This window comes from Monodon monoceros, unplaced genomic scaffold (genome assembly GCF_005190385.1).
Source record: "Monodon monoceros isolate NGI ecotype Baffin Bay Population unplaced genomic scaffold, NGI_Narwhal_1 Super_Scaffold_3, whole genome shotgun sequence".
NCBI lineage: Eukaryota > Metazoa > Chordata > Mammalia > Artiodactyla > Monodontidae > Monodon > Monodon monoceros.
This window is the reverse complement of record NW_021703780.1, coordinates 71,745,778-71,759,571: the sequence shown is the minus strand read 5'-3', so window position 1 is coordinate 71,759,571 and position 13,794 is coordinate 71,745,778. Positions and strand designations below refer to the sequence as shown.

General features: G+C 42.5%; 1 protein-coding gene, 2 non-coding genes and 1 pseudogene across 9 annotated transcripts in view; 2 read left to right on the top strand and 2 right to left on the bottom strand.

Annotated features, from left to right (window-relative positions):
• The window catches only part of ABHD6 (abhydrolase domain containing 6), a 111,019-nt gene that overhangs the window by 8,400 nt on the left and 88,825 nt on the right, over nucleotides 1-13,794 (bottom strand). For all 7 annotated transcript variants that reach the window (XM_029241781.1, XM_029241782.1, XM_029241783.1 and 4 more), the window contains 4 exons: nucleotides 8,168-8,324; nucleotides 6,453-6,566; nucleotides 5,019-5,151; nucleotides 1,362-1,519 (listed from right to left, as the gene is read on the bottom strand). In XM_029241781.1, the coding sequence (XP_029097614.1) occupies nucleotides 1,362-1,519; nucleotides 5,019-5,151; nucleotides 6,453-6,566; nucleotides 8,168-8,324 (562 nt within the window). The remainder of the gene's footprint in view (nucleotides 1-1,361; nucleotides 1,520-5,018; nucleotides 5,152-6,452; nucleotides 6,567-8,167; nucleotides 8,325-13,794) is intronic.
• Nucleotides 3,469-3,573, top strand: LOC114908233. Its single transcript, XR_003796922.1, has one exon. It is a non-coding gene; the product is annotated as a U6 spliceosomal RNA (small nuclear RNA).
• On the top strand, nucleotides 4,276-4,382 carry LOC114908226. The gene has a single exon (XR_003796916.1). It is a non-coding gene; the product is annotated as a U6 spliceosomal RNA (small nuclear RNA).
• Nucleotides 8,593-10,541, bottom strand: LOC114906874 (annotated as a pseudogene).

Here is a 13,794-nt window from a genome sequence, read left to right as displayed (position 1 = left end):
CTTGGTTTTCCCCACACTTTCCTCTCTTGGTTTTCCCCACACTTTCCCTACACAACCTCATTTACACCCAAGACCTTTAATATCATCATTGGCTGATGGCCTTAACTGTACAACTCCAGGCCAGACTTTCCTCAGCTCCACCTGTAGAGCCAACTGTCTACTTGACACCTGCACTTGATGGTCTCACAGGGAACTTGAACTTCAAACATCCAAAATGGAGCTCTTAGCTTATCACTCAAGCCCACCATCCGTCTCCTTCTCTTACTCAGAAAACACTACCTTTATCCAACTGAAGTACCAGAAAGTCACCCAGGACTCCTCACCTTCCCTCATATTTCATTCCAATTTGCCAGTAAGTCCTGTCTTCTTCCTTCCAAAGCTTCTCCGGTCTTATCTCCACTGCTACCACCCCAGTCTACACCACCCTCATCTCCAAGCCACAACAGCACCCTAATGGGTTTCTCTGCTTCTGTCTGTGCTCACCTACAATCTTCAGTGTTTCTCTTATTGTACTTAGAAAAACTCCAGTCTCCTTCCCATAACCTATAAGGTCCTACATCATCTAGCCCAGTGGTTCTCAAAGAGGTTCTTGGGAGTCCAAGACGTCAAACTATTTTCATAATAACACTAAATGTCACTTGTCTTTTTCACTTTCATTCTCTCTAAAGCATACTGATGTTCAGAGCCTACATAATGAGGGATAATGTCATCATTCTGAAGGCTAATGAAATAAGTGCTGTGTATCCTTGTGTTTTAAGTTCTTCTGAGTTTTAATTTCTAATATGGTAAATATCAATAGTTATAACCTCTATAAACAAATGCTCATTGGGGTTCTCAATAATTCTTAAGAGTGTAAAGGGGTCCTGAGATTTTTTAAAAAATAAGAATCTCTGATTCAGCTCCAGAATCCCTTTCCAACCTTTTCTCAACCCATTCTTTCCCTCACCCTCTGGGCTCCAGTCACCCTGGCCTCCTTCCAGCATCTTGAATTGACTGTGTTTTATCCATCGCTGCCCATGCTGCTGTCTCACAGAGGCTTATCAAAGCTTCTCCGGCCTCCCCTGTTTTCAATCACTGCACCATCTTCATTTCCTCTATAATACTTATTACAATCTGTAATTATTTGTCTTCTTGTTAATTGTCTGCCTCCCCCACTGGCCTGCATCTGCCCAGGGACCTCCTCTGACTTATTTACTCCCCACGGTGCTCAAGCACAGTGCCGGATACATCACGGGCATGATACAGATACTTGTTGAATGAATGAACAGATGAGTACAAGGCAGGAACGCAAGGAGAAAGCAGGTGCTGGCCACCTGAGCCCTGGACAGAGGGCAGGCACACTGCTTCTGAGACCACGTTACCTGCTGGGGCACCCTGAAGCGGACATAGGAGCAGAGCTGGAGCATTTCACTCATCTCTTCTGGAGTGGATGGGATCAAGGGAATCTTCTCTACGGCGGCCGACTCCTGCAGTTCTTTGAGCCGTTGTACAAATTGATTATCAGTTGAGTACTGCAGACCTGTGGGATTCAAACCAAACAGCTTGGCAATATATCTACCTTCTTACCAAACCCCATTTTATATAGAGAACTTCCAGTATCAGCCCAGAACTAATATATTCCTGGTGTTTTTCACCAGTAGATTTCTTTTTCATTGGTACTGACATCCTTGCTCAAAGTCAGAACCACACTCTGAGAAACATAGAAAAAAATTCTTCAGAATACTTTAGGGGCTCGTTACTCAAACTGTGGTCCATGGACCAGCAGTACTGGGAGCCCATAAGAAATGCAGCATCTCAGCCTTTCCCCTAAGCCTCTTAAATCAGAATCTCACTAAAGTTGCCAGGGGATTCATACGTAGGATAGAGTTTAAGGAGCACCAGTCTAGAAGACAGCTTGCCTGAGCCCCTTTCACATCCGTATGGTTGAGAGGAGACCTGGTGAAATGCATGACTGGACTAGAGCGACTGACTACTCCTTCCGTCCGCCTGGACCCGCTTAATAATCTCTTATTTGGGGTCAATCCATAAACACAGCGAGAATGAGTGCCCTTGTGAGCTGTCCCCCACATAGTCCCTCCTCCTCCAGGGGAGCATGAGGCGATCCTGAGCTGGAACAGCTTTGAGATTGACCATTATTTTCTATCACCTGAAGCACGACACCAAGACTTCACATGAGCTGACGTATACAGGAGGGTAAAGCTAATTTCATTTCCAACACTGAGCAAATTTCCAGGTGTTTAACTTAGCTGAAGAGCTAGAGCTTTGCAAGAGAGGCAGTGGCATCCATACTGTGCCACAGAAATCCACACTTTATAAAACTCCTATATTCAGCAACTCCTCTAAATCTAACATGGGTATCGTGTGGCTCTCATGATGCCATGGGCAGATTACATGATCTATTTCCTTCTGCTTTAAAAATAATCCTAAACTAAATGTCATGTGGTATAGCCTGAATTGGATCCTGGAACGGAAAAGGACATTTGTGGAAAAACTAATGAAATCCAAATAGGGCCTGGAGTTTAGTTAACAGTAATGAACCAGTGTTGGTTTCCTAGTTGTGACAAATTTACTGAGGTTCATGAGCTGTTAAAGGGGAGAACTGGGTCAAGGGCATGTGGGCCTCTCTGTACTATCTTTGCAACATTTCTGTAATGTAAAATTATTTCAAAGTAAAAAAAGCGTATCTTTTCATCTTCGTATATAAACAAATGTAATTCTAAACTTCTAATGGAAACTCGGGGGTAAAACTCTTTCTCTGAGCAAATGAACATAAACTCAAAAAAGACCTTCCATAAGTGATTTAAGATCTAACCTTCCGTAAGTGATTTAAAATCTAAATAACCTTCCAGAGGGGCTATTCCTCCAATTCTCAAACTTTATAAGACTAAATGATTTCAGACACAGTGCTTGGGAAAAGGAGAAGAGAAAACCCTTTGGGAGCTTGCCTTTGATTTCAATGAGCTTAACAGACCTGAAAACTGAACTTTCAGAGTAAGTAAAAGATTTCAAAGGTAAATTCAGTTATGTTTCAGTGGAAGGTGTACAAGTTCAATTCATGGCTGGATTCTACCGGGTAAAGGAGGTAATGAGTATGAGTTACATATAAAAGAGGTAGTGAATGTGAAAGGACTTCCCCCCAAAACCACAGCTTGGGCTCTGGAGTGAGACAGCCTAGGGTCAGTCCCTATCCTGGCTCCAGCACTAACGTAATTACTTCTATGTTCCCACCTATAAAATGGGCATACTAAATCGATCTGGATAAGAATTACATATGTAAAAAGTCACTGAGATATACACTAAAAATCTGAACAATTTATTATGTGTAAACCACACTCCAATAAAGTACCAGGGGTGGGGAGGGGAGCAAGTGAAGGAAGAAGGAGAAAAATTAAGATTTTTCTCACTAACACACTGTAAATCCAAGTTTGAAGGCTTATATATATTAAAAAAATTTAAAATCTAACTTTAGTGCTCGCTTCAGGGGCATATATACTAAAATTGGAACAATACAGAGAAGATTAGCATAGCCCCTATGCAAGGATGACATGCAAATTCATGAAGTACCATATTTTAAAAATAAAAATAAAAATCCAACTTCAGATCATAATTTCAGGGGACACGTTACAGCTCAAGTTGACATGAATACCTGCAAGAACAGAGAAACTAAAGTTTGTTGATTAAAACAAAAAAAATCTTGTAGAACTTCCCTGGTGGCGCAGTGGTTAAGAATCCACCTGCCAATGCAGGGGACACGGGTTCGAGCCCTGGTCTGGGAAGATCCCACATGCCGTGGAGCAACTAAGCCTGTGCGCCACAACTACTGAGCCTGCGCTCTAGAGCCTGGGAGCCACAACTACTAAGCCCCCGTGCCTAGAGCCTGTGCTCCACAACAAGAGAAGACACAGCAATGAAAAGCCCACACACCGCAAGGAAGAGTAGCCCCCGCTCACCACAACTGGAGAAAGCCCGCGTGCAGCAACGAAGACCCAACACAGCCAAAAATAAATTAATTAATTTTAAAAAATCTTATAATGAATCAAGATCTCTGAGTTTTCAGCAAAAAAAGGAAAAGGCACGATAATAGTACCTTCACCTCATAAGGTTAAGGCAAGAATTAAATCCACATAAATTCTTAGCTCATAAGAATTCAATAAATGTTGGATGTTAATATTATCATTATATTTCAAAGTATTTAAATGTTGTAAAGTACTATACACATTTAAATTAACCACCACAAACTGTGGAACAAGGCTGGCTCTGTATTTTAAAACTCAAGCACTGACTTCAGCAGCACATATACTAAAACTGGAACAATACAGAGAAGATTAGCACGGCCCCTGCTCAAGGACGACATGCAAATTCGTGAAGCATTCCATATTTTTCAAATGTAAAATAGATAGCTAGTGGGAAGCAGCCGCATAGCATAGGGAGATCAGCTCGGTGCTTTGTGACCACCTAGAGGGGTGGGATAGGGAGGGTGGGAGGGAGGGAGATGCAAGAGGGAAGAGATATGGGCACATATGTATATGTATAACTGACTCACTTTGTTATAAAGCAGAAACTGACACACCATTGTAAAGCAATTATACTCTAATAAAGATGTTAAAATAAAAAGAAATATGGTTATGATTATGGTTATACAGCTATTGTATCTATCACTGAAGCAATCTGATTAGTATCTCTAAAATATCGTCGAAAAGATGATTCTAAAAACACAGTCAGGGCTTCCCTGGTGGCGCAGTGGTTGAGAGTCCGCCTGCCGATGCAGGGGACACGGGTTCGTGCCCTGGTCCGGGAGGATCCCACATGCCGCGGAGCGCCTGGGCCCGTGAGCCATGGCCCACTGGGCCTGTGCGTCCAGAACCTGTGCTCCGCAGCGGGAGAGGCCACAACAGTGAGGGGCCCGCGTACCACAAAAAAAAAAACACTCAGAGCAGACATTGCCATTTATGTCTTCAGAGATTCAGACCCCGCTGTGCTCAAGTCACTCATAGGGTTATTTCAGCCTCGTAACTCACCAGCAGGGCACACAAGAGACAGGCTGCAGACATCTGATGGGTAGTGAGCAGCATACACCCCAGCCACGTGGCCGCCCATGGAGGTGCCTATCAGGTGGAAGGGTTTTTTGTTCAGCTTGAGGCATTCTACAAACTAGGAAGGGAAATGAGAAAGAGGCTTGGTTATACAGCTGTGGACAATGACAATGGTGATTACAGAGTAGAAAACCTCTGTACTTCCTATGGGGACAAGTGAAAAGGACTGTTGATGAAAGGGAATCTGGAATCTACTGGATCTATTATCCAGATGAGCCCCGTTACATGCATGTACTTCTCTTTACCTGACACAGGTTACTGAAGGGTCATTTGTAAGTATAAAATCAACAAGGATTCTCCTAATTCATCAGTCAGCAAACTTTTAAAATAAAGGTTCCGAGAGTAAATATTTTCTAGGGAAAATTTTTGTGCGCCACATGACCTCTGTTGCAACTATTCAACTCTCCTGTCCTAGCACAAAAGCAGCTAAAGACAACATGTTAACGAGTGAGTGTGGCTCAGTCCCAGTAAAACTTACCTTACAAAACTCGGTGGCAGGCCAAACAGAGCCCACGGGCCACAGTCTGCTGACTGCTGCCCTAATTTACAGGCCTTCCCATCCATCCAACCATCCATTCAGGTAACGATCCACCCATCCGTCTATTCAACCATCCAACCATTCATCCAACCATCCATCCAACTTTCCATCTATCCACCCATTCAACCAACTATCCACCCACCTGCCCATTCACCTAAAAAATATTTATTGGATGTCTATTATGTACAAGGAACTATGGCCAGCTGCTGAGGGTACAGCAAAGAGTCAAAGAAACAATGTTCCTGACCTCAACAGAATACAGTTCAATGGGGGGAGAGGGGCAGGCACTAAATAAATATCCTCAGCTGGGGAAAATATGTCAATTTGAAGCTTATGAACCACTACATTTTGAAATAGTTCATGAGCCCCAAGACCTTGCAAGCCCAGTCAGAGGCGGCTGAAGATAGATACTAAACTAGAACAAAATGCAAAGAGCACCCTCCCCATCCTCTACAAGTAGGCAGACATGCTGTTATTGTCATCATGTAGCTGGTAAGCAGAAAAATAGACTCTAAAAAAATAAATGGTCTTGAGGAATTCTAAACTCCCTTTCTGAAGAGCTGAGAAAACGCCCAGATGGCATTTCCTTAGAAACAACTGCAATAGGCTTAGAGGAGAACAGTCTGCAATAAGCCCTGGTCCTCCACAGCTGACCAAGGACACCACTGGGCTGCTGCCATTTTGTTTGCAATTACTTGCAGACAGGATGCATTAGAGAATGGTTGAGTCAGAATGGAACTCCCTTGCCTGCTCTTTAGACTTGGGCATGCAATAGTGGGCAAGACCCACCTGGGCAATTTTTGGTGGAGCCTCCTGCTTACCTGGTGTATCCTCTTGACTTGCCCATCTATGGACAGATCATCCAGGGAGGAGCGGGTGGTGCCCTCATGTCCTGGCATGTCCACGCAGACCAAGTGTAGGTTCTTTGGAAGGAACTGAGGATACACAGGCACAGAGTGTCAGTATGTGCAGTGTAGAATATGTCTGCCCATTTTTCTGGGGAGGCCACCCCCACTTACCAAGTGACCTGGACAGCCACTCCCTGGGAGGTTATGAACCTGGACCACCCGGTATCTTACCCTAGTAACAGCTGATGTGAATAAACATTGCCAGTAGCCTTATAGGGAGCAGAAACCCCCAAAATCTAATACAGAAATGGAAGGGGACTCGGGGGAATGACTGGAAAGGGGGGACAAAGGTCAGGGTAGCAGGCCTGCGTCCTTTGCTCTTTCTTGACACCACTTGGCAGGTACTACATCCTTCTCCTTTCCCTCACCCCTTCCACACTTAACTCTAGTCATGCAGCCACTGACTTGGGACTATAAGGGATAGTTCTGCTCTCCCAGAGTCCTGTCCAGCTCCAGAGCCCACAGGAGCAATGCTTTTCCTAAGAACCATGTCTGATCGTCCTAATTCTGGTTTCAACTTTTTTTTTTTCCTGCATTAGGTCTAATTCCTAGGGTATTTTTATCCTAAACACCTTCTTCCATTTAAATATGTGCCACATTTAACCAGGAATCTGAGAAACATCAGCTATCAATAAATATCCAGTTATATGAAAGATGGAGACAGCAAGTGAGAGGTTCATTAAGGCATGAGGATGACTGTCCTCATAGTGAAATTTGGAAATAAGAACATAAGGAAGGGGCTTCCCTGGTGGCGCAGTGGTTGGGAGTCCGCCTGCCGATGCAGGGGACACGGGTTCATGCCCCGGTCCGGGAGGATCCCACATGCCGCGGAGCGGCTGGGCCCATGAGCCATGGTCGCTGAGCCTGCGCGTCCGGAGCCTGTGCTCCGCAACGGGAGAGGCCACAGCAGTGAGAGGCCCGCGTACTGCCAAAAAAAAAAAAGAACATAAGGAAGTAGATGATGTATGAGCCTTTTCCTCCTGGTGTGAAGCATACTTGGGGTCATTCGGGTACGGTCCTGCTTGAGGTGGGAGCCTGGGGTGCTTCCCTCCCAAGACCTCTCCCAGCCCCCATCTTCACCAGCTGTTCACTCTTACCAGTAAAGCAAGTTGCCACACCCAAGTAAACCAGGACAGAAGGGGAGTGATTTGGAAAACTATCCCAGAAAGCTGCCAGATCAAGACTGTTTCTCTAAAGGGCTAAGGAAAAGAAAAAGCAGAAATAGAAGGAAGACGGAAGGAGATGGGGAGGGGAGAAGGAGAAACAGAAAAGGGAGGAGGAGGGGAAGGAAGAGGAGAATCTTGGAGTATAAAAAAACAAGTGAGTTTTTAAAAGCTGGATCTTGATAGTCATGACAGGCCTGAGATGAAGGTGTCAGAAATCTTCCCTAAGAAATACTCATACGGTGAAATGATTTTTAAGGCACAGATTTTACAAATAACATTCAGTTCAGTAAATTTTGTCTGATAAAAGGATCTGAATAATATACTGCATTAATTTTAGGATGATTTAAGCCACAGTTCTGGGTTCCCCTGGCTTTCTACCCCTGTTGATGACACCGTGTCCAAGTGGAAACCTCTTCTTGACTGAGTGACACCCTCCGAAGAGAGAAGGCTCTAGGACTGCACCTTGACCACGTTGAGCCACATGTCCTTATGGGCAGAGAATCCATGGAGCATGAGGATGGAAGGCTTGTTCCCAGGCCTGCCGCGGAAGGAGTAACAGAACTGATAGTCTTCGTGGCGCACATAGCGCACCTGCATGCCCAGTGCCCTCCGCCAGTACCTGGGGACAGAAAATACAGGCAAGTCAAAGTCGTTGAGCTCCAGAGAAGCAGCTTCGGGAGGGGGACTCTGTATAGTGTCACTTTGAAGTAAGACCAACGCTTTTCCCAGCCCTCGTCCTCCACGCATGTCTCTGGAGCCCCCAGAGCTTCACCCTCAAGGAGGACGAAGCCAAACCACTCCAGAAAGCACCTTACATGAATATTCTGTAAGTAACATGTATATATGTTACTAAGCAGTCTATTAGAAAGGGAAAAGGGGGTGTTTTCTTAAGAAGCATGACACATAATAACCTTTTGTTAACATGAATTTCTAGCAGTTTTGAATCGCAGTGCAAAGAAGGAGCAGACAATGGGACCTCACTGGGTGTCTAACTTGAGCCCTTTCTCTGCCTTGCTTCTTTGAGCTTCACAGAATTGGAAACAGCTGGTGGTAAGGCTGGGAAGGACTCCAGAAATGCCAAGACAAAGGTGGTTTCCCCTCAAAGACAGCCAGCTTGCAGTTCCTGGTGGGCCATGTTCATTGACACCTGAAATCTGGGACGAGCAGCTGCGGACGTGCAGGCGTGAGTGACTCTGGGTGCAGGGCAGTCGCCCTGGCGTCCTAGAGGACCTCACTGCAGAGGTACTTTAATTGGAAGGAAATGCATCAGAAGACTTAAAGGTAAAGTGTGTTCCCTCTTGTCACCTACAACTCGCTACTCATGGAGATGAAGAATTGGACTCATCAAGGCTGCACTTGCTGGCGGTGGTGTCATTCCACATCCACAAATCTCTGGATGGCAAGAAAGGACAACAGGAGGCTGTCTGATGGATGCCTGGATTCCTTATTGTCTCAGGACTCAACATACCTCACAGCTGTCCAGTGTGGGTGATTCCAGTGACTGCTGTGAAAAACACTACTTGGCCTATTTGTAATTCTATTTGAGCAAGCTGGAAGTTTAATTAGCCTTTCAACCAACCAAATTTCTGCATTTGAGTCTTAACCTTATTTATTTATCTATTCTTGTGAATTTGTTTTTATTGGGATACAGGAGATGGGTTGGGAAGTATCCCTGCAGGTTACGCCCCACCAGGGAAAGGTCCATTCTAATCTTCCTGGGGGAGCTTTTGGAACTTTTTCATTCCTTGGAACTGCTGCTCTTGCTCAGCAGCCTCCTCCGGTCCACAGCTTATAGCTCCTCTTTGGAGAATTTCCTCTTTTTCTTTGGGGCACTCTTGTTTCCTGACTCTTCAGCGTCACTAACTGGTTCCTCTTTGGGGAAAGATTTCTTCCTCTTGGGAAGATTTCCACTGCCGGCTGTCTCTTCAGGATCACTACTAACTAACTCCTCCTTGGAAAAAGATTTCTTTTTCTTGGGTTTGGAGAAAGAGGCCAACGAATCTTCCGTGCCATTCTCCTGAGAAGCCTCCTGGGGCTTTCACTTTCTTCTTTTTGGGTCTTGCACTTGTCTCCTTGCACTCCCCCTGAGCACTGATGCTGTTTTCTGAAGATGCAAGGAGAACTGCAGCCAGCTGTTCTTTTCCTTCTTTAAGCGTTTCTTCTCCTGTTTCTCCAGCTTCCTAGTAATCTCAGCGGCGGCTTCCTCTGCCTGAACCATTGCCTCCTTCATGACATCCAGATTCTTTCATGGAATCTCTTCAGTCTCATAGAAGGACAGCTGCTCCTTGACTTGTTCTTGAAGCTTCTCCACAAATACACTTGAGGGCACCTCAGAGAAGCAATCAATTTATGAGGATATGCTGCATTTGTTGGCCAGGTATTGGGAGATGAGCCTTTGTTCTTAGCAGCTGCCTGGCCAATGAACGTGGAGTGGAAAATCAGACCATATTTTGGGGTGTTATCCCTTGTCTTCAGGGCTCTGGAAACGTGGTCCCTTTGCTGGGCCCAGGGAATCACTCAGACACAAGGACTGGCCATCAGAGTCTTAACCATATTTAAGTGTTAGTGTGGTTTCAAAGAAGCTATTCATTCTCAAGTATTGGATTTTGATTGAGTTGACTGCTTAAAAAAAAAAAAACTGTTTGGATTTTAATTGTGATGCAGAATTTATGGTAACAAACATTTGGTTTTGTACAGACATAATTTCCACTATGGTGGATAAGCTTGATAAAGGTCATATGCCCTCCCCTGCCTTCCACTCCAGATATATTTTTCCTAGAGACTCTGACAGTGAGAACTTGTTTCATAAGAATTATCTCATCAGTCCTCTGGTTTTATTCCTTACAACATACGGCAGCTGGTTGAAAGCTCAGCTTCTGTTGGTTACGTAAGACTTGGCAGTGCTGGAGTTTGGCCTGAAACTGATTTCAATATGAAATTACCATCTAAACAAACTGAACTCTCTGCATGAAGAATCTCTCCAAGATGAAAGATAATTAATTCAATCAGAGATTCACTTTGTGGTATACTTTGCACCAAAGAGGTAGCCAAGTCTTAACAATAGCAAATAGCCTAAATGGACCAACTTTAACCCTTTGTGTAAAATAAAGGGAGAGGGAGATGAGGATATATATTCATATTTACTCATACCTGCATACAAAATGCATGGGAGCATATACAAGGTACTATTAAAATGAGTATCTGGAGCAGAGGTGGGAAATACTGTGAGAAGTAGGTGGAGAGGGAACAGCGGTGGGAGGCAGACTTACCATGCTTTTTTTAGTACTTTTTCAATGAATATATTGCCTATTGAAAACAATAAAGATACAATAAAACTGGCTAGCTTAACAGCTCTTCTTATGACAAAACATACATATTTCATGATATCAAATATGATATGGTAACATGAATTTGTTCACTCATTCATATCCCAGCTCATTCATTTACTGGCTATATGATCGTGAAACTCAATTTCCTCATCTATAATATGGGAAAATGTTGCATTCTACTAAGGATATATATGGTTAAGATTAAAAGAGATAATCCATTACAAAGTCTGGTTCAATGCCCAACACACGGGAAATATTCAATAAATGGTAGTTTTATTATTATATAAAAAAGATTCTGTCCTTCAAATATATCATTTGCCAAAATTCCAGGGAAAATTGTGGAAAATTTTGTGACAAATATTATAGCCATGTAAGTGGAATCATTTGTTCTTTGGTGTCTGGCTTATTTCACTTAGCATAATGTTTTCAAGGTTCATCCATGTTGTACCCTACATCAGAATTGTATTCCTTTTTAAGGTTGAATAATATCCCATTGTATGTATATACCACATTTTGTTTGTCATTCATCTATTGATGGATATTTGGATTGTTTCCATTTTTTTGGCAATTGTGCGTAATGCTGCTATGTACATTGGTATATAAGTATCTGTTTGAGTCCTTGCTTTCAATTCTTTGGGGTATAGAAGTACAATTGTTGGATCACATAGTAATTCTGTGTTTACCTTTTTAAGGAACCACTAAACTTTTCCACAGTAGTTATACCACTTTACATTTCTACCAGCAAAGCACAAGGGTTCCAGTTTCTCTACATCCTCAGCAACACTTGCTATTTTCCATTTCTTAAATAATAGCCATCCTAATGTGTGTGTAGTATATTGCTGTGGTTTTCATTTGCATTTCCCTAAGGACAAGGATGTTGAATATACATTTCTTTTTATTGAGATATAATTTACATACCATAAAATTCACCCTTTTAAATGGTACAACTGAGGTGTTTTTAGTATATTCACAAAGTTGTGCAACCATCACCACTAATCCTGGAACATTTTTATCAAAAAGAAACCTGACTGCAGAAATAGAGACAGATGTAGAGAACAAACATATGGACACCAAGCGGGGAAAGGGGAGTGGGGTGGGATGAATTAGGAGATTGGGATTGACATATATACACGAATATGTATAAAATAGGTAACTAATGAGAACCTGCTGTAGAGCATAGGGTACTCTACTTCACTTCACTGCATACAGTAGAAATTAACACAACATTGTAAAACAACTATATCCCCAGAAAAGCAAATCCTTCTCGCCATTAAGGTAATAGTTGTAAACTAAGTTGACAGTTGTAAACTAAGTTCCCACTTCTCCATTCTCTGGCCATTGAATAAAGCTTGCACTGCTTCAATCTCAAAAAAAACAAAAAACAAAAAAAAAACCCAACTGAACTATATACTTACAAATAACCACAATTAAAAAAGAAAAAGAAAGAAATCCATACCCATGAGCACTCACTCGCCATTCTCCTCTGCAGCTCCTGGCAATCACTAGTTTACTTCAAGTCTCTATGGATTTGCCTATTCTAGACATTTCCCATGAATGGGTTCATTCACTATGTGGCCTTTTGTGTCTGGCGTATTTCACTTAGCGTGTTTTCAAGTTCATCCATTATAGAATATATCAGTATTTTATTCCTTTTTAAGGCTAAATAATATTCCATCATATGGATATGCCATATTTGTTTATCCATTCATCTGTTGATGGACATTTGGGTTGTTTCTGCTTCTGAGCTATTAGGAATAGTGCCACTATGAACATACATATACAAGTTTTCCGTTCTCTTGGGTGTTCTCAGTTCATGTAGGAGTAGAATTCCTGGGTCATATAGTAGCTTTAAAAAAAAAAACCTTTTGAGGAACTGCCAGACTGTATTCCAAAGTGGTTACATCATTTCACATTCTCCACTAGCAGTATATGAGGGATCCAATTTCTCTACAACCTTCATTGTTATTTTTTTAGAGAAACTTTCAATGTAAGTATAAATAATACAGAAAAGTACACATATTATAAGTGTACAGCCTGATGAATCTGCACAAAGTGAATGAACCCATTATCTGCCACCCAGATCAAGGTCTAGACTACGACCAGCATCCCAGATATCCACCTCATGCCTCTCCCCATTAATACCTCCTAAAGGTAACCACTACCTCATTTTCAAACAGGAGAGTTCTGCATGTTTTAGAATTTTATCATACAATAAGTTCTTATTTGTATCTGACTCCTTCCACTCAATATTATGTTTGTAAGGATCATTCATGTTGTAAAATGTAGCATTACTTCTTTCCATTTTCATAGCTATATAGTACTCCATTGTGTGAATAATGGTATGACTATACCTCAATTCATTTATCTATTACAGTATTAATGGACATTGGGTATTTCCAGTTTGGAGGTATTATAAATGGAGCTGCTATGGAACATTTTTGTATATATCTTTTGATCAATACATATACACAACACTTCTATTGGGTGAAATTAGTGGGTCATTTTGTCAAACAGTTTTCCAAAGTGGATGAACCAGTTTACATTTCAGTCAACAATACACCCGATTCTAGTTGTTGCAAATCTGTGGGTTAATAGTATCCCGCTAGAATTCATGTCCACCTGGAAACCGTGAATATGACCTTATTTGGAAATAGGGTCTTTGCAGATGTAGTCAAGTTAAGTTGAGGTCATAGTGGATTAGGGTTGGCTTCAAATCCAATGCGACTGGTGTCCTTATAAGAGGGAAATTAGGACACAGAA